We start from the raw sequence: 19,957 nt of genomic DNA on the forward strand, positions 1-19,957 counted from the left end.
CTTACTTCCGCCCGCGCTGCGCATGCTCAGTGTCGACAGGCCCGGAGCCGTTAGAGGGGTTTATTGAGGGGTTCTGTGGGGCTCCTCAGCCCGCGCTGTGTGCACAGCGGGTGCCCAGGCGCTGCCCCGTTTCCCCGGCCCGCTAGTTCCAGCCACCGGCACCGGGAAGGGAGGGCGGCTGGGGGTGGTCACGGCTCTTCGTCTGTGATGTCCACGATGCTGCCCAGCAGCGCGGTGAAGGTGGGGCGCTCCTCGGCCTTCTGCGGGGCGAGAGGAAGGGCTGTGGGGCCCGCACCGCGCTGTGCCCTCTGCCAGAGCCACGGCGCACACGTACCTCGTGCCAGCAGCTGTACATGATGGCATAGACCCGCTCCGAGGCCTGCTGGGGCCTGTAGAGACGCAGGCCTTGGATGACGTGCTCTGTGGTCTCGCTGTTGTTAAACCTCTCGTAAGGCATCTTTCCCAGAGAGTAAACCTCCCACATCAGCACGCCTGTGGTGGGAAACGGTGGGGACGCATCATAGCATCCCTGTGCAGCGGGCTGCTCACTGCTGTTGGGCCTCCTCCTGCCCCCTGAGTCATTAACCCTGTGTTCTTACCAAACGACCACACGTCGGATTTGCTGCTGAACTTGCTGTACAGAAGAACTTCAGGAGGAGACCACCGAACTGGAAACTTTGACCCCATGGAGCTTGTGTACTCATCATCCAGAACGTATCTGCAGCACATCAACAGATCAGGGCACCTGTCCTCCATTTCACTTCTCACTCATTCACGCAACCAACAAAGCCCAGAAGGAATTCACAGCTTTCAGAGTGAACAGAGTTTGCACTCTGCATGGGTTTCAAAAGGCAAAAATGTCCCTTTGCAGACAAGTTTATGTTAGTCAAGACTGGGAATGAGTGAGGGTGACATAGCAAGAGGCAAAACAGGCTTGTGGAAAGAAGGCTGCAGCCAGGAGCCTGGAGATGGGGGAAGAAGCAGCAAGAAGACAGGACAATGGGAATGAAGGATGTAGGAAAGGGATGATGGAAGGGTGAAGGAGGTTGAGCAAGACAGATGAAAGACACGAGAAAGCAGAGGAAAAGCAGAGCTAGAAAACTGTGGGGGAGATAGACAAAAGTGCAGAAGAAACTGACAAAAGCAATAGGAAATCGAGACAGGAAAGTGACACAGATGTGTCTACCAGACCTGGAAAGGCCAAAATCTGAGACTTTCACAATCCCTTGGTCGTTCACCAAACAGTTGCGAGCAGCCTGTGGATGGAGAGATGGAGTCTGTCATTCCCACCTGCTCCTACTCTCATCTCCCTGTACCACCTGCAACTTTGCCTCATCCACATCCATCTAATGCTTTGCCCCATTTCATCTGGCAAGGCAGGACCCTCTAGGCCTCCTGTTTATCCACAAAGGGACAATTTCCCTGGTGTGATTTTGCCTTGACAAAGCAGCATGAGGAGGAGATCAGGTATGGCACACAGCAGGACTGCACGCTGGCAATGCCAGCCAGAGGCCTGAAAAACAACAGGCTCCGCTTTATGTGGGGATTAAAGCTCCATGTCTGAGCTAGTGACGCTGCCTGTGTCACCTGATGCAAAGCTCTGTTCTAGCCAAAAATGCATTCCTGTCCCCCAGAAAGCTGTCTAATCCTTCCCTTTCTGTTAACCCACTGCACAGCAGTGACTTCAGACATGCCATAGTGGGCACCCTGTATATGCTCAGGTGGGCAGGAAAGCTTGCAGAGGTATTCTGAGGAAAAGGCTGTAGATTCCTCTCTTCACACCAATGAATCAACTGGACCCTGTCTAGGACATGCTGTGGCTACAGCTGAGCTGGAGAGGTGTCCTTTGGCCACATGCCTACCAGGTCTCGGTGCAGAAACTGCTTGGATTCCAGGTACTCCATAGCTTCACAGACATCTTTGCACATTTCCAGCAGCTCAGCAGGCTGGAACCGCCGCTGAGTTTCCCTCAGGAAGTTCAAGAGACAGCCGTTGGCCATGTACTCAGTGATGATGAAGATGGGACGCTGCTTTGTGCAGACCCCATAGAGCTGCACCAGCTTCTCATGAGATAGGTTCCTGTGTTGGGGGCAAGAAGGGCATTTCTGAGCATCTGCAGGGACAAGCTGCAAAAGAAGCATTGCTGAATAAGGAGAGAGAGAATTGGGCAGGGAAAAGTGCTCCTGGAATGCTCACTGGCAAAACCAGCAGAAGGAGTACAGACTCCTGAAGTGCGGATTCATTTTGCAATGCATGAAGCCGCCTGATGCTGTCCCTCCAAACCATTTGGGAGTGCAGGTATTCTGACAAGAATATGCTGCACTGACCTGGGGGCTGCTCACCACTTACATCATGACTTTGGCTTCATCGATAAACTCATCCTCTGACATGGAGCCTTCCCTGATCATCTTGATGGCAACGTTGTATTGGCCTCTCCATTTCCCGTACTTCACCACGCCAAACTGCCCTGTCCCCAGTTCCTTCAGGAAGGTCAGGTCCTTCGGGTCAATCTCCCACGACCCTAGGACAGAGAGTGTGAGTGTGATGAGGATGCAGGTTCCCTTCCTGCAGGATTCTCCCAGTCATCTGCTCTAGCTGGTCCAAGAAGAGCTCATAAGGATGTGTTGCCTGCAAGAATGTGCTGAAAGACCATAAGCATGCCTGAAAAACCATCACAGAAAAATCACAAAGTCCAAAACCTATTCATCCAGGGGATAGACTTGCAAGTCTCTTGGTCAGTACTGTCCCAGAGGGCCACAGAGTATTAGGAAGGGATTCCAGGGAACACTGTGGGCCCTGCTGTGGGGAAACTACCAGAAGCTCAGCCCCAAGAAGTTCCTGCAGATAGAGCACCCAAGCACCCTTCAGGCCCTGCAGCCAGGGAAACTTAAAGAAGCATGAGACAGCTTACCATAGCCCAGGCCAGCTGTGGAAGGGGCACTTTTCTGGTGTCGAGACACAGGATACTTCAGTCTGGATATGAGCCCTGAAACACAAAAAGGTGCATTGCCACACCATGATGTTTCAGCAGGGAATACAGGCCTCCTGCCTTCAGCCCAAGAAAAGGAGGATACTGTGAAGTCAGTAAAACCTGGTGGCCTCACTCTGTCCCTATACTTTCTTTGAGCTTGTCACAGCTTGTCCTTGCTTGGAACATTCTTGTTTCAGCTTTTCTTGGGCTGCATCTTCCTATCTCCATTCCCTGTTTGAGAGATGCTTTATCATCTGCAAACCCACATTGCTGGGTAGGTTAAGAGGGACAGGTTCATATTTTACTTTTGTCCAGAACAGGATTGATTGAAATTGCATCACTAAAAGAGAACAATGTTTCTTTACAGCCTAGTGAGGGCTGTTGATGGGAGAACAAAGTATTATTGAAAGATGTATGGTGGGTGTAGAGGGGTGTTTGATGGATGCTGTCCTGCAGGAATTCAGGGAAAAGGATGATCAGGGGGGTGTGAAGTTCCTGGGGATTCAGCCATGCAGAGCAGAGGTGTGTTTTCCAGGCTGTTTGCTCTGCTAAAGCTGCCACTGGGCTGTCCCAGAGCAGGGAGATGGTGACTGTACTCCACTTGTGTGGAGCCCAGGTGCTACCAGTTTATGAGGGGCATTAGGTTCAGGCTATGGCTGCAAGCTCTGCCTGCACCCATGAGCACTCACCGGCAGAGTTGTGCTGATGGTACGTGATGAGCTCTGGGATGGTGTTGAACAGATGTTTTTCTGCCAGGTAATACTGATTCTGAGGGGTGCAGCATACAACGTAATGGCGGATCATCCCTTGGGGGTCTCTGGAGAGACAGTGCATGGCGTCAGCAGCTTGGGAAGGGCAAGCAGAGAGTGAGAGGTGCCTGGAGAGGCCCTCTGAGATAGCGACAAGCTATTCTTAGATCCACTTACACAGCGGACTTGGCATAAACAGAGACAGTGTATTTCCCTGTCTTGCTGGTAGAGTCTCGGACAATGAAGCCCCCTTCCTTACCCTAAAAGAAAGAGGGTGGGGGGGGGAAGATAGGATGGGGTATTTGTGAGGAAGTGAGCATAGCAGACAAGAGGGACAATCACAGCATGACTAGAGAGGGTGTGGTGAATGAGGAGTCCTGCTTGTGGCCCCTGCTTTGGGGCACCTACTGACTTGCTCTCTGGGAGGAGGTCACAGTGGAGAGAGTTCCTAGGGCTGCTGGGGTAACAACAGGGTTCATTTGTTTGTCCCCCAGGCAGTGCAGGCTAACTATACTGCTGGGCTGCAGTGCTGGGACCATGGGACTCTCAGCTACCTGAGTAATTTCTGGTCTGGATCTAGCCAGCTTTATTCTCCATGTCAGCTACAGAAGAAGGGGCAGTCTTGCATTGCTCCTAAACCTACTGGCCCTCAATATCCACTGCATTTGGAAACACATCGTTTCACTGGAGAGAGACTGATTGACCCTGATGGAGGCCATGTGCTCCTCCCTCCCTTTCCAGCTGTGAACATTGAAGGAGCTGTGGGTACTGGCCTGTTGTCTGGTGGCTTAGAGATGTGCCCAGCTTTCCCTTCCCAGTGCAAGCCAGGGTTGGCCCATGCTACATGTGAGGTGACAGCAGCCTGCAGAGGTCGTGTGTGTAGAAGACACAGACCTGGGAGTCAACACTAACCTCCTGCTTCAGCAGTTGCTCTGCTTGGCTCCGAGTGATATTCTTTGAGTACCACCTGGAACAGGGAGGGAGACAACCATCAGGAAGACCCCCAGGCCAGCCCTGTTCCCGTCCTGGCCTGATTTTGGCCCAGAACTGGATGTAAAAGTTCTCCAGCCAAGCACAACTTGCCAGATCGCCACACTTTCTCCTACTCACTCGTAAATCTCCAGGGAATTGCTGGTTTCAGTGACATAATTGCTGGGGATGTATCCTTCCCTTCTGCAGGAGAAAATAGTTTGAGAGTCTGAGACCAGTTGGAATTCCCCAGTGTCAGGTGAGGGTCCCTGGGGCTGCCCCAGGAGCAATGCTGGGATAGGACACAGCTGCAGGGTGAATGCCACGGACAGTGGGAGCTCTTACCCATTCTTGTCACGGGCTTTCCACCAGGGCAGGTGGCTTTCCTCCAGGATGAGGTACTCCTCGCCTTTCTGCAGCTGCAGGTCCTGCACATTCATTGGCACGTAGTTGTACAGGGCCACCACCTTCTTCATTTCTCCTACTGCACTGGGGGCTGGCTCAGGGGGCAGGGGCTTCATCACCATCTTCCTCATGGCAAGGGAGAACAAGGAACATGGTGAAGCTAGCAGACATGCTATTTCCTGGGCAAAGACCATCCCCAAGCCTGGCCAGGTTAGCACAGCATTGCATCTCAGCTCCCACATATAATTCCAGCAAGAGTGGATATCCACTCAGTGGATATTATTGCACTATTTCCTCTTTGGAGGCCTGTCTTCACCAAAGCTAAATTTCTTCCCTGAACTTTTGGTCTTTATCCCGTATCAGGATTACTCTCTCTTCCCAGCTCCCCTGGGGGACTTCTAAGAGGTGAGATCATTTGACGTTCCCCCAGCTCTTTATGCTCCATCCCCTGGTTCAAGTCCCCTTGGGCTCTACTTTGACATCCTCCTCCAGAGCCAAGCTCTGGTCTATAAAATTCTGCAGACTTTTCTTTCAGCACTTTGGAGCAAACCCACGTTCACTGGTCCTTACCGTGTCCTCCTCAGGAGTGGGGGGAAGAGGCTTTTTTGTTTTGCGATGTGATCGCCCAGCTTTTAAACCTTCACAATACGAAAAACAAAGGTGAAAACAGATCCCTAGCTGCTGCGGGCAGGTGGAAGGTGATCACAAGGGCTGGTGACAGGCAAGGGGAGGGTGCCCAGTGTCTTACTGCCATTCCTGCTCTCCAAGATCTTGCAGCCCATGGCATTCTTGGCTGTCTGGGAGCAGCACAGGTACTGGCCATCAATCCAGAAGCAGGGGTGGTACTTCTGTACCAGGTCGCTGTTGTATCGGATCACTGCAGCCAAGGAGAGGAGATGTATGTGACCCCAAATGCAGATGATCAGCCCCAGTAAATCATTTCACTCCCTGCTCTGCCACTGATACACAGTTACATGGCCCTTCTGCTTGGGTTTCCTCCAGCTAGTTGCTCTTGCCTCTCTGCCACAGCAACGCAAACCCTGTGCCACCAAGCTGCTAGCTAGAGAAGGGCCAGCCCTTCCCTCTCAGTTGGATCAAAGCTCTTCAGCAGCTCTGCAAAAGGACACGAGCACATCTGGAGGGCCAGGTCCTGCTGCAACCAGTCCTCCTGCCAGCTGATATATCCAGCATCCCCTAGGCTGTTGAGGTCCACAACTCACAGATCTTTTGAACTGTTTTTTTTTGTTTGTTTGTTTTTGTTTTTTTTGTTTTTTGGGTTTTTTTTTTTTTTTTTTTCAGAAGTGCTGGACCTGGCTTTCCTGCAGGCAGAGCAGGATGCTGCTACTATCCCCTGCCTGCTCAGCGACCTTCCTTGCTGGGGGGTTGCTCCCTCTCCAAGCAGGCACCAACCGACTTCCTGCTGCTCATCCCCAAGCCATGGGACACTTGGATGTGCCTAAATGCCACCTCAGCATGATGATGGCCTACACTGTCTCCACTGCCTACAGAGAGCCCCGTCTCTCTAGAAAGCAGGATGTAGGTATCCCAGCAGCAAACAGCCAGCATTTTCTCTCTCTCCCTTTCCCTGCAGATTCTGCAATGGCTTCCACTGCCACCCCACCATCCTCCTGGAGTGGGGAAGTGGGGCTGGGGCTGGCAGCCAGGCAGAGCAGCAGGGCTCTTGTGAGATAACTGACTTCCTCGTTATCAGCTCGCTCTGCTTCCTCCTCGCTCAGGCAAACTTCCCTGGGTCAATTTGAGCAGCTAATCTAACCCCACCAGCACAAAGCCACAGAAATAAACACACACGCAGACACACAGGCAGCTCCATCAGATTTTGGCTGACCACAAACAGCCCAGCCTCTCTGTGTAGTGCTGCAGCAAGGCGTTCCCAGCTAGAGGAAAGAGCAGCTCCACAGCAAAGCATCAGCTCAGTAGCATCACACAGGGCTTGGGATGAGCTGGGAGATGCTCCTGGGTTCCTAATATGCTTTTTGTCTTCATTTCCTTCCTAATGCAATGGGGGCTCTACCCTCCCCTTTTGTACTGGTGGAGCTCTGTGGCCACATTTGCCATTTCCTCCAGCTCTCAGTGACTTCTGAAGTTGCTTGAACTGCTTTGGAGCAGGTTTGTGGGATGGCAAGATGCCTCAGATGATGCTGTAGGAATCAGTAGGAAGTGAGTGCCCCTCACCCCAGGCTTGTGCCAGCACAGGGACGGTACAAATGATGCAAGCAGGGGAATAGCCCTTATGACTTCGCTCGTCATGGGAGCACTTTCTGATAGAGCTCTCTTCCGCAGATATGGGATATCGTAACCACGAGGCAGCAAGCCCCCGGAAACCCAATGCTCTGAGTCACACCGCACACGCAGTTGGGTGCCCCAAAACTCACCGCTCTTCAGCTGATGGATCCAGCGTTTGCGCAGCTCCTCTGTCGGGGAGAAGACATAGAGGGGCCCCTCATCATACACCACCTGTGGACAATGTGCTCAGCGCAGGGCCGTGGCTCATGGGGCGAAATAGAACAGAGGCTTGCAGCCAGCCAGAGCAGTCAGTGCAGAGCAAAGGCCGTCTGCTGTGTGCTGGCCCCGTGGTGCTCATGGAACCGTGACAGATATGTTATAAATAAGCCCCTTCCCCTGAGACTTTCCACTTCCTTCTCTGACTTTCATTGTGCTGGGGGCCGTGCTGGGTGCCAGTGAGCCAATTGAGTTGGGGGCTGAGTGAGCAAATAGCATTCATCTTTCCAGTATTGGCCAGGGGACTGAAAACTGCAGGACAAAGCTTAGAGCCGGCATCCATCTCCTTTTCCAGAGAGCTGCCCAATTCCTCACTGCCCATGAAGACTCATCAGCCTGCCCCATACAGCAGCAGAGTGTCCCCAAAATGATGCTGTGCTTGTCCTCATGTCTCCCTGCTCTTCTCACCCCTGCTGCAATGCCAGCTCCTGCCCTGCAGCCAGATGGAGCAGAAAGGTGAAGTGAGCACGATGAGAACTCACCTGAAAGGGGTAGGGGAACCGCTCAATGATGGAGATCTGCTCCATGTTGTAATCCTCCCCTTTCTTCTGGAAGAGAGAGGGAGAGATGGACACTGACATCTCAGCTGCAGCTCATCTGTGGGACTCACAGCCCTTGCCTCTCCTGCCCCATGCTCTGTGTTGGGCTGGACATCAGTACAGTTTGGGCTGTGTGCACAGAGCCCCGTGCCAGACAGCAGTGCCCCAGCAACAGCACAGGAGACAGCAGCAGGGATGCTCACCGGGACCTGCCGCTCAGGGGGAGGGTTGTTTTCGGGCACCACTGTCTCCACGCAGGTGATCTTCTCAATGTCCACCGAGCCCTTCTTGCTGCCTCGGCGCTGCAAGAGACGAGATTGGTTTGAATGATCCCCAAAGTGGGGACCTGGGGAAACCCTCATCCCCATGCTTTGTGCTGGTGAGAGACCGCCAGCAGCACCACAGACTCACCCCGCGCTCAAAGTCATACTCGTAGTAGGACAGCTTGCTCTCCGTCAGCAGGAACAGGCGCTTCTTGAAGTTGAGGGGAGATGTTTTCTTCTTCTGCTGCGAGCGCTTCAAGAAGATGCTCTCCAGGATGATGCTGGCCATGTCAGCCACCCCAGCTGCCTCCTCGCCTTGCTCACGGGATTGCTGCGTGCAGGGTGACACTGACACTGCTCTTGCTCAGCCCAACACCTGCCTGCAGCCAGACCTCACACACATACAGGGTATTTATGGGGTGACCTCTCCCTGTTGCTTCCCTCTTGAGATGCCATGGTGAGAACCAAGCCACCAGCCTACAGGCTCCAGCTCCAGCTGGGTGCTGGTGGCTAGATGGGAGGGAGCTGAGGAGGCTGTGAGAAACGCCGCCTCGGGGAGGAGCACAGAGGCCAAGCTGTGACACCCAGCACCCTCCCTCCTCCTCTCAGCACTGCTGTGTTTGTGTGGGCTGTTTCCTCCCACTGAGCTGCCTGGGCTCTGCCTTGCACAAGGGACAGCTGTGGGGGGCAGGTCCACAAAAAAACAGGGGTTGGTCCTGGCCCTAAATGCCTGCAGTGCTGTGCTGCCAAGAGCAAAGAGCAGCTCTAGAGCCATCCTTCCCCTCCTCTGCCCAGGGAGCCTGCAGGAGCACAGACAATGCTGAACTCCCTTCCCTATGTGAGCCAGGCTCAAAGCATTTCCTTTATCCAGCACACAGAGGTGCTTAAATCCTCCTGCAGCCCCCATCAGCACAGCTCCTGACCCTCTCCAGGAATGGGTCTGGATGTCTGTAGCACCCTATGGCTGAAGGTGTGAGCTGCTCCCATGGAGGGCTGTAACCAGCTCCTGGTCCCACTGCTGAGCCGCACAGAGTCACTACTGATCCATGCCCCCCAGTACCTTCTCTCTGCCTTCTACCCCTTCACCTCAGGTTTGTTCTCTTTTCCCTGGAAAAGTGGGGTCAAGTTCCCTGCTACACATCTGTGCAGCCCACCTGCTCACCACAGGGATCACAAGGGGACCAGAGGTCCCTACATGGCTCTGTCCACTGTACCTCTCCCATGGCATGCCCAGCAGGGGGGTGGGAGCAGGGTGTCCCTCCCACCTTCTCCAACATCCAGTCCCACACCACAGACCTTGTGGCAGCAAACCAGCCCTGCGTGCCTGCAGACAATGAGGCTCCCCCACCCCAGGGCTCCCCCTGTCTTCCCACTGTGGGCCCCATTGCTTAGGGTTCTTTGGGTGGTTTAAAAATAAAAACAACTTAAAAATAATGGGTTATCTGAAGAACCAGCAGTCTCTGATCCAGGGATGAGGGCTGAGGGAACTGGGGACAGGGCAGGTGGCTGCGGTGGCCCACAGGTCATGGGATGCAGGGAGCCTTACCTTGTGTTGCAGCAACTGTGTCACCCCCAGCAGCGGTGGGCAGAACGGACAGGTCCTCACTGTGTCCTCTGGGATGGTGACACCGGGGAGGAAAGAATGGTGAGTGTCACAGAAGGATGCTCTGATCCAGCACAGTGCAGTCTCCCTGTCCCCAGCGCAGCCTCCCCATGTCTGACCCAGCACATTCCTCCCCAGCTGCCCCTCTCTGCCAGGTGTGTAGTAGGGACAAGGAAGGGGTCGATGCATGCAGGGCCACCTGACTCCATCCCTGTGCTGGTGGCTGCCCGGCAGTGCTCACCTCCCCAGTCAGCCATCGCTGCCTCACTGTAACAGCAGAGGTAGCGAGTGGGTGAGCAGAGGCGTCCCCCCCCTAGATAATGTGACTTCCTGCCACTGTCACACCTCGGACAGGAGTGCTTTGACGTGGCCACTGTGCTCAGTGCCACCAGAACTACACACTGTTGAGGTGTTTAAGCAGGGAGGGGAGCTGCAGCAGGCAACCCTGCACAATGGCTGGACAGAAGCTGGGATTCAGTGTGCAAAGGCACTGCCAGCATCCCCACCCCCTGCTCCAGTGCACTCCAGCACTCACAGATCACCCCCACTCTCTGCTCCATGCAGTCCCAGTGCCACCAGCACCCAGCCAGCACCCTGACAGGTGGTTCCAGCACACTCCTAGCACCCACAAACCACCCCAACCTTCTATTCTAGCATAGCCCCACAGCCCCCAGCTCTGATACCCCCAGGGCCCTGTCCTCATGGCAGCAGGATGGATGCCGCCAGCTCAGAGTGCATCCAGGCCTCGTGGCCCAAATAGGGCTGCTTGTCGTGGCACACCACAGCTGCCCAGCACCTGGGATACCTCTCCCATCCCCAGCACCGCCCTGGGGCACACAGCAGAGGTGTGAGGCCGTGAGCCCTCGTGTCACCCACGTCACATCTCTTTCTGCCACATGACCCTGGGATGCAGCCCACCCTGGGTGCCCCAAACTCACCGAGCCCTCCCGGCCTCCCCAGACGGACAGAGCTGTGCTGTGCTGTGCCTGCTGCCCCACGCCTGCCCCGAGCGGCCCAGCACCGCGAGTCGGGGCGGCTGTGGGGACGCAGCGCAGGGACGGCGCTGGGGTCTGCCGTGCAGGGAGGAAGAACGGGGCCGGCCAACCCCACCCTTTCAGTTCCCCTTTTCTGAGTTTCTGACTCAAAGCAGCAGCTGCGTTTCCTCCTGGAGATGGTCGGGGCCACCTCCACACTGTCACCTTCACAGTGCCACCAGCAGGCCCGGGTGTGGGGACAAGGCAACAGGGGCACAGGGCAGGACGAGGGGCTGGGGAGAAGGGCTGGAGTGTGAGAACCAGGCCTGGGGCTGGGAGCTGGGCTGTGGGGTGGGCAGTGGGTGGTGTGTGTGAAGGGCAGGAGGGCTTCTCCTGCACCCCGTGTCCCTAAAACCCCCGTGTCCCTGTGTATCCCTACTCCGCCCCGTGTCTCTGTGCACCCATATCCCCTACTACACCCAGCAGACCCCACGCCCCACAGCCCCCAAGCTCCTCTCTCCCGTCCTCCCCCTTCCCTGCATTCCCCGTCCCTCCCGCCAGAAGGAGGCGCTACGCTCCCAGCTATCCTTCCTCTCTATGATCCTCTCTATGGTCCTCTCACGTCTCCTTCCGCTTCCGGGTCACTCCTTCTCTTCGGCTCACCAGCGGCAAGATGGTGAGCGCTGGCGGAAGGGGAGCGCGGGTTCGGCTTTATCCGCCTCCATCCGTCCCCGCGGCGGCTCGTTCCTCCCGCCCGAAGCACTGAGCGATGCGGGGGGCAGCTCGGCCGGCGGCTGGGCCGGGCCTGGGCGGTGGCGGAGGCCGTAAATGCGGGGCGATGGCGCGGGGCCTGTCCTGGGCGGGGGGGACGGCCGGGCCGCGCTTGGCAGCACCCAGCAGCACCGGGACGGGTTGGCGTCTGTGCGGCTTCTGGCTGTGCTGATCGGCTTCTCCCTGCTCCTCCAGGTGAACGTCCCAAAAACCCGCCGGACCTACTGCAAGAAGTGCGGCAAGCACCAGCCCCATAAAGTCACCCAGTACAAGAAGGGCAAGGACTCTCTCCATGCCCAAGGTGAGGGCGGAGATGCGGGGGGGCAGGGCCCAGGGGAAGGCAGTCGGTGCCGAGGTGATGCTTTTAGGCTCAGCACACGGCTGTGGTGGGAGTGGGGATTTCATCTCATCAGTTGTGCAGCTGGAGGTTGGGGTCTGCAGGTGGTTGGTAGGAATGCCAGCTGTGCTTGTAGCATATCTGAGCTACTGCCTCAACGTACCTGGTTCTTCCTGCAGGGAAAAGGCGCTACACAAGGAAGCAGAGTGGTTATGGCGGCCAGACGAAGCCGATCTTCCGTAAGAAGGTGAGTGCTGCTCCCAGAAGGAGGGCTTGAAACCTTCCACACATCCTGCTGAAGAGGGACACTTCTGTCTCCTCAGCCTTGGTGTGTTCAGACCATAGTGTGGCAGCTCCATGCAGGTGGAGCTGTCTAAGAACACAGTTCCCATCCCAGGCTGCTCCTCGTTCCTCATTAGGTCACCACTTTCTTACAGTGGAGTGATGCAGCATGTTTTTGCAAAGAAGCTTCTGCATGGATCCTGAGGCTTCGAGAGAATACCGTCTTAATGGATTTAATGCTTATAATGAAAGAAATTCTTGAAGCAGCAGTAGGAAGAGTGGTGTGTTTTGTTGCACATGCTGCTGTCTGTCTTCCTCCCAAATTTATGGAGTGCCTGGAACTGTAGTCATATAGTATGTTTTCCTTCTGTGCCCCTACCTACCTTCTGCTAAGGGATGGGTCCTGAAATCTGTGCTGTTACAGTAGGGAAGAACCTGAGGGCCATTTGCTGGAGCAGCTTTCCTCCAGTGTTACTGACCTCTGCAGGAGACCAGTCCTGCCCCAATAAATCCTTTTGCCACTGTTCTTTATAAACATGGGTAGGTAGAGGAGCAGACCCACTCTTTACTGGTCTTTAATATGCCTTTTTGTGTTTAATGGAGCAAGTCAGCTGTGTTTAATCTCTTACTATGTTTTGAGAACAAGCTGATGAATCTTCTAATGGTAGAGATAATGGGCTTGGGCTTATCCTGAGAGCAGTAATTTATCTGCTTTTGGACACTTTGTTCACTCATGCACTGCTTCTCCCTTCCCAGGCCAAGACCACGAAGAAGATTGTGCTGAGGCTGGAGTGTGTGGAGCCCAACTGCAGGTCCAAGAGGATGCTGGCAATTAAGAGATGCAAGCACTTTGAACTGGGAGGAGACAAGAAGAGAAAGGTATGTGTGTGTACCACGACTGGCTGATGATGGAAAAATCATCTGGGTGGGTGTGAACACAGCTTTGGGGGGAGTACTGCCAGCAGCACAGGCTGAGCACTCCCTAAGTGCTGAGTGAGGCTCTGTATCAAGGGGAGGATTATCAGCAACATGCAATGCCTGGAGCAGCTGCAGAAGGGACAGACAGCAGCCTATGTGCTGCCAGGGTTGGAAGAGGGCAAGATTCAGTGGTGAATAAACTCACACTCATCTCTTCCTTCTTATAGGGCCAGGTGATACAGTTCTAAGCTGCATCCTGCTCATTTTTGGACCATATTAAAGTGTTTGGGAGTGATCTGGTACTTGGTTTTGTGTATTCTGTGCTGCTGGTGGGATGAGACTTGCAAGTACATTAACCCAACAGGAAGATATTCCTTGCAAAGGCTTTGTACAGTGTTTCTTCAAAACCTTTTGTAAGCTAGGATCTCCTACCTTGCTTCAAGAGGTGTGTAATATATGTAGAGTACAGGTGCATCAAATCTACTGAGCGTTGCTTCTGGTAATGATCATGGTTTTTACAAGAACAGGGACCTGACCGTTTTCCAAAACTTGATTTAATTTTAGCTACCATGCTTGGTACTCTTGTACAGGTAGGCCTGCTTAGGAACATTTCAGTTGGAGTTGTAAACACAAGCATTAGAACAAATCAAGGCATCCAGATTGTGAAGTAGCCTGGAAGCAATGGTTAAGCATCTGTATCCTGCACCAGAAGGACCTTTAAGTTAAATGCTGCTGCCACCAGGGGAAAGCAAGCAGTTATTTCTGGAAAGGAGCTCACTAAGGAAGGATTCCCTGGTGGCCCCATGAAGGGTGGTGTGGGGAACTGTCATCTAAAGGGACAGCCATTGATGAGAGGAAGGCTTGGGAATAAGGAAAAAGCCTCAAAGCTCAGCTTGGAGGCATCATACTTGATCACTTTAAGCAAATGGCTGCTAAGAAACAGTTGCTAAGAAGTGCTGTGATTTAGACCAATCCCTGAGTTCAGAAGATGGAAGGAGGTGACCACTCTCAGGACAGCATTGATTTTTTTCAGCAGGAACAGCTTTTCATAGTTGTGGACTAAGTGTCCACAAGTGCGAGCTCCAGCCTGCCAAAGCACACAGCAAAGCAGCTGGGCTACACTGCCCTTTTGTGCCTGAAATGCTGAAGAAGAGCTGTAGAGCACTGCATGCACCTCTTACATATCTTTGGTAGTAATGGCATGAATTGTTGCCCTGCTGGGGGCCTTGTGACACCTTGGGAGAGTTGGATGAGATGCCAGAGAAAGGGTAACAGGAGAGAAGCAGCACCCCTTTTTCTGCTATCTCATGGTAATAGTCATGGGTATTTGTTACATTAGACAGAAGGTTCAGCATCCACAGAGAAGCTCTCGAGTAGTGAATGCTTTAGAACAAGGAGTGCAGAGCATAAGGCTTACCAAAAAAACAAAAATCACACCTCCTATAGCGGCACTACTTTGAGCAGTACAGTGCCTGTTGGGTTCACTTCTACACTCAGGGAGGAGACCCAGTTGTGAACCCCCCAGTCCCTGCTGGTTGGCAGGATCTGCTGGATGCAGCACGCTGGGTTGCAGGCCAGCCCATTGCCGAGGAAGGTGAGAGAGAAGGTGAAGTTCTGGGGTCCCCCAATTTCCTGCTGGTTTAGGACTGCCACAGCATAGGCTCTGTCAGATAGGGGCCGTTCCCACAGCTCGAAGTTCTTGTCCTGCCAAGAAGAAAATAAACCACAGGCTTGTGTTAGGGGAGGCAGAACCAGTTGTCTTTGTGCCTGTGTGCCTAAGCAGGCTTCAGGAACAAATGCGTTCACTGGGTTCCCAAACCCTGAGCACTGTCACAGATCTCCAGCGCCTGCTTTCTGAGGAAGCCTGCAGCCCATGTTGCAGAGCTCACCCCCAGCCAGGGCCTGCTGTACCTTAGTGATGCGATAGCCCTGCTTGCCCAGCGGATCCTGGTTGATGGCGATCACCTCCTTGTTCTGGAGCAGCCACTTGGCCTCTGGTTTCATGTGCCGCAGATCATTGGACATGAAGAGCGGCGCTGCCATGATCGCCCACATCGCCATCTGAGTCACTGCCTGGTCCCAGCTCAGCCCAAAGTTCCCAATCACCAACTGTGACAGGAAAAGAAAAATGCCCTCGTAACGTTGCTTGCCAAGGAGAAACTGGGCCAGCAAGCTGAGTGCTGGGAAGTGGCAGGATGCTAAGGGTGGTGCCTGTTTGGGGACTGGTTATATAGGCTTGAGCTCTAGGAACAAGACCAGGTGGCTGCAGAAGACTAGCACGGCAATTCAGTGTGAACCAATGGTGGAAGTAAAGAAGGATCCTTACCTGGCCAAGCAGTGTTGAAGAGTCTGCTCCTAGATGCAGCTATTCATTGCTTGCTAGTACCCAGCTCGACACCTTTTTTTTTTCCCCTCTGATAGGAGTTGCACATCTGAGACTTTCTCCCAGAGGCATATCTGTGTTTGTTAGGATCTGGCACTGCTTGTATAGGCTGCAATACAGCAGCAGTGCTTCTCCTTCTGCACCCAACTGCTGTGTGCTCAGAATGCTGTTCTGCTGCTCTTTTCCATTTAGGGATCCCTCTCATCAAGTGTTTAATCCTAGGACTCCATCAGATCCTTTCCCCCAGTGTTTCTCCTCTCCGTCTCTCCCTCCCCATCCCTCTCAGGCTACAGCTAAGGAAAGAATTTTTTGCTGCAACTGGAAGGGTGTTGCTCTACTTGCCATGTCAGGGTCATTCCAGCCCCCTGGCCCAGCTATCTTCACAATGCTGTCCTGGTGAAGTGCTGTCCACTCCACAATACTCTTGATGCTGTTCCAAGAATCATAGACATCATAAAAGTTCCTCCAGTGATTGCAATACTGTTTGATCTCCGTGTAATTGGGCTGCCAAAACAATGAGTGTGATTAGTCAGAGAGCCTGACTGTACAAGATCGAGACTGTACACAAGGCTAGACTGCATCAGGGATATTCTGGGGGAGAACTGTTAGCTGACAGTGGATAGTATTCTATCTGAATGATGCTGGCTCCCAACAATTCTAGTCTGCCACATTCCAGACAGCACCATCCCAATTGTTCTCCTGGGAAAAAGTTGCAGCCACCTAGCTCTGCTAGAAAATCTCTACAAGTGCTATTTTACCAAAGGTGGGATGGGACCAGTGAGATTAAACTGTGTCATCCTATTACTGTTACAGTAATTATTATTTCAGTAATCACTGCTGTTTCTTGGGTTTACACCCTTTGGTGACTAATGCATCTATCTCTCTGGGAGGGAATGACCACATCCTGTCCTGGTGGAATGGGGGAAGGCAGCTATGGGTGGAGAGCAACATGTCACTCACAGACCCCGTCCAGCAAAAACCCACATGTAAACAACACAGAGCATTCCTGTTAAATAGGCTGCCCTAGAACTCTCATTCCAGGTCCCTCAAGGTGGCTGTTAGGCTGAGCATCCAGGAGGAATAACAGCAAGCTGCCTGCTAGCTGCGTCTGCGTTGCCAACATCTTGATGCTCAGCTCCCTGAAGAGGGAAAGCAGATGGATGCTGCTGTTCTTGAGCAAGCTCCAGCTGGTCTGTGCATCCAGCAGCTTGTCCTGGTGTGCTGCAGAATCCTACTACATTCTTTTCAGCAGAGTAGCTACTTGCCTCAGGTACACCTCAAGGCTGTAGAGGAAAAGTGGTTTTCCTCCACCTTGCAGTTTTATTCTCTGTCAGACCAGAGAGCAGCAAATTCCTTGGGAGGCTGCTATGAAGTGCTAATGCTTTTCTGTTCTTCCCACTGTGAGCCCTGAGAAATGCTCCCTACCTGCTGCACGGGCCTCAGGTAGAAAGGCCATTCACAGGAGTACACAATGGGTCTGCCAGTCTTGTTCAGGGCCAGAGACATGTTCCTGTAACCTAAAAGAAGAGAGGTTACCCCATCTCCTTGCTCAAGGAAAGGAACTAAACCAGTGTCACAGGTTCAGGTTTCAGCTTGACTCTTTTAAAAATGAAGGCTGAACATACTCTCATGACTCAAGTAATAAAGGGAGGAGAGAGGAGCTCGTAGTGGCAGCCAGCCTCCTGCCTCCAAGGAGAGGTGAGCTGCTTCATGGCTTTGCTATTTGTCCCGAGCAGCGGTGCTGCTCTGAGACTGCTGATCTCTTCATTACCCACTACCATGGTTTCAGCTGGGATAGAGGACATAGATGCAACCCTAGGAACAGGCTGCAGCTTTGCTGTGCGGTGTATTTTCCATCTAGAATCACAGCATCTTTTGAATTGGAAGGAACCCTTAGAGGTCACTGAGACCAATTCCCTGCATTGAGCAGAGACACCCACAGCTCCATCAGGTGTTAAAAGCCCCGCCCAGCCTGACCTTGAATGTCTCCAAGGACAGAGCACCCACCACCTCTCTGAGCAGCCTAAATACAAGTTGCAAATGCAAGTTGGTATCTTACCAAGCAACTGGGTACAGCACCAGTGGTTAACATTGTGGGAACATGTCCTTCTGATGCATTTGTACCATATGGACTGAGCAGGAATAAAAAAGGCACTGTCCTTGTCCTCAGACAGCCCTGTTAAGTCCCTTCCAATCAGCGGAGAGGGAATGAAGCATTTGCTCTCTCTCCTGGAACTGCTTCAGTACCACTGGATTGCACCTGGGTTATCCATCTGATCCAGCCAGCTTCCAGCTCAGCTGTCGCCTGCGGTGCTGAGCTGTGCTCCAGGCACCAACAGCCAGCACACAATGGACCAACTGGCATGGAGCTGACTGTCACTTGGACAGGTTTTCTCTGCCAGACAGCCAGGATAAAGTGCAGGATTCCTGCTGCCAAACACTATTCCAGCAGGGAGAGCCCAGCCAACAGAAAACCAACTTCAGAGCCACATTGTCCTTCCTGCAGATCTGCACCTGGGGCACTGGGGTGTGCAGTGCTTGGAGGGGGCCTGCAGCCAAGAGTTCTGAGCGCAGCACTGAGCTCTCTACTGCTGACCCACCAGCCTGTGCATAACAACTTTAGAAATAGCATTCATAAAGGCACATTTAGAAGTGAAAATCCCGGTAGGTTTGTTGTGCCAGAATTCCCTTCTATTTTTTTCCTGCTAAAAGCCCTGATAACTGCCCTTCCTACTGCAGATACAAGCTGTTCTAGCTCAGAGCTGATCCATTATGGCACAGCTTCACCAAAGGGATGGAGTGTCAAGCATGCGAAATGCTTTGGGCTCTGCAATGAAAGCACTCCAGAAATGCAAAGCCGTTGTGGTGCTAAGAGCTGATACAGCAGCCTGCAGACAGCCCCCAGAGAACGCAGACAGTACTTCTGTGCTCAGCACGACGCGGTCTCTGGTGGGAGAAAGCTGCTTTCTCAAGCCACGCCTGAAAGCTCCGGGAGTAGGAACAGCCAAAAACCACTTGGGCCAGCAATATGTGCTGCCCTGAAGAGAGAGCAGCCTTGCACTTGGGAACACTGCGCGTAAGCAAATCCCTCAAATGTGTACAGTCAGGGAAAAGCATCTCTCTGGAGCTCACCCCTTGGCTGGGGATTGCTGACACCTGCAGAACAGCTCCAGCTGTGCCCCACCTGCTCACATACCTTCTGCCAGCAGCCCCAGCGAGTCGGCGTTGCAACCATCAAACTTCAGCAAGTCCACACCCCAGGAGGCAAAGGTCTGTGCGTCCAACTCGTAGTGCCCATAGCTGCCAGGGAAGCCGGCACACGTCCTGTTCCCCACATCACTGTAGATCCCCAGCTTCAAGCCTTTGGAATGGACCTGAACTCAGCGGGCAGAAGGAAAGGCGTTGAGTCACGCGGCCCCCGCACAGCCCCCCCCGCACTCCCCGCACTCACGTAGTCCGCCAGTGCGCGGATACCGCCGGGGAAGCGCCGGGGGTCGGCCCGCAGCCGGCCTCGCTCGTCCCGCGTTGGCGCCATCCAGCAGTCGTCGATGCAGACGAACTCGTAGCCCGCTTCCTTCCAGCCCTCCGCGACCATCACGTCGGCCATCTCGGTGAACAGCCGCTCGCTGGGGCCGAGGAGCAACGCGGAGGGGACACTGCAGCTCGGGCCGCAGCCCCGCAACGCAACGCCCCGCTCCCGGCACCGGGACCCCGGCTCCCCCCACCCCGTTCCATCCCACCCCGGTACCTGACGCAGCTGTCCGGCTCAGCAGCGCAGTCGGTGCCGCAGAGGAAGCGCTCCCAGTGCAGCCAGCCCATGGGCGGCGTCCGCGCCACGCCGTTATCCAACGCCACAACCGCCACCACGGCCATAGCGGCCACCAAGGCCCAGCGCAACGCCGCCGCCATGACACTCGCCGTCCGCAGCGTCACGTGAGGCGGGCGGGCGGTCACGTGGCGGGGCGGTCACGTGCCCCTGCGCACGTGGTTCCGTCGCGGAGCCGCGGCCCGCTCCTCCGCCGCCGCCATCGGGTGGCGCCGTGCCGTGTAGGCGCAGTCTGGACTCGCCGTCCCCGAGCGCTGCGTTCCGTCCGCAACGCTCGCAGCCCAGCAGGCACCCACAGAGCGCCCCGCGGCCGTGGGAGCAGCACGCGGCACCGTGCGCAGGGCGCAGGATCCCGTGTTTGGGGATCGGGGCTCTCCGGGCCGCGCTGAGGCCTGGGCGGGGCCCGCTCCGAGCTGCGGGTGTATGGCGGGGGAACGGGGCCTGGCA

General features: G+C 54.4%; 3 protein-coding genes across 9 annotated transcripts; 1 reads left to right on the forward strand and 2 right to left on the reverse strand.

The window, feature by feature from the left end:
* Positions 1-27: 27 nt before the first annotated feature.
* Positions 28-11,479, reverse strand: BTK (Bruton tyrosine kinase). 7 transcript variants are annotated; one of them, XM_090150446.1, is made up of 20 exons: positions 10,958-11,479; positions 9,963-10,030; positions 8,565-8,747; positions 8,357-8,455; positions 8,097-8,162; positions 7,488-7,569; positions 5,843-5,971; positions 5,665-5,732; positions 5,035-5,216; positions 4,831-4,893; positions 4,633-4,687; positions 3,898-3,980; positions 3,661-3,788; positions 2,912-2,986; positions 2,350-2,521; positions 1,863-2,079; positions 1,192-1,256; positions 600-718; positions 335-492; positions 38-260 (listed from the first exon to the last, which is right to left on the reverse strand). In XM_090150446.1, exons 3-20 carry the CDS (start codon positions 8,703-8,705, stop codon positions 189-191), a joined length of 1,974 nt encoding a protein of 657 aa, XP_090006572.1. In that variant the 5' UTR covers positions 8,706-8,747; positions 9,963-10,030; positions 10,958-11,479; the 3' UTR covers positions 38-188. The 7 variants fall into 7 exon arrangements, with proteins under 7 accessions (XP_090006571.1, XP_031449968.2, XP_031449971.2 ...); XM_031594106.2 differs by lacking the exon at positions 10,958-11,479 and adding an exon at positions 10,261-10,339; XM_090150445.1 differs by having other exon boundaries at positions 28-492; positions 8,097-8,159.
* A 101-nt stretch (positions 11,480-11,580) lies between these two features.
* RPL36A (ribosomal protein L36a) lies at positions 11,581-13,596 on the forward strand. Its single transcript, XM_031594116.2, has 5 exons — positions 11,581-11,669; positions 11,960-12,065; positions 12,281-12,348; positions 13,140-13,262; positions 13,529-13,596. The coding sequence occupies exons 1-5, from the start codon at positions 11,667-11,669 to the stop codon at positions 13,547-13,549; spliced, it is 321 nt and encodes a 106-aa protein (XP_031449976.1). The 5' UTR covers positions 11,581-11,666; the 3' UTR covers positions 13,550-13,596.
* An 89-nt stretch (positions 13,597-13,685) lies between these two features.
* Positions 13,686-19,651, reverse strand: GLA (galactosidase alpha). Its single transcript, XM_031594112.2, has 7 exons — positions 19,433-19,651; positions 19,136-19,310; positions 18,881-19,058; positions 17,110-17,201; positions 16,027-16,188; positions 15,213-15,410; positions 13,686-15,005 (listed from the first exon to the last, which is right to left on the reverse strand). The coding sequence occupies exons 1-7, from the start codon at positions 19,591-19,593 to the stop codon at positions 14,742-14,744; spliced, it is 1,230 nt and encodes a 409-aa protein (XP_031449972.1). The 5' UTR covers positions 19,594-19,651; the 3' UTR covers positions 13,686-14,741.
* Between the last annotated feature and the right edge of the window lie 306 nt (positions 19,652-19,957).

Source organism: Phasianus colchicus, chromosome 14 (assembly GCF_987193195.1).
Source record: "Phasianus colchicus chromosome 14, bPhaCol1.hap1.1, whole genome shotgun sequence".
NCBI lineage: Eukaryota > Metazoa > Chordata > Aves > Galliformes > Phasianidae > Phasianus > Phasianus colchicus.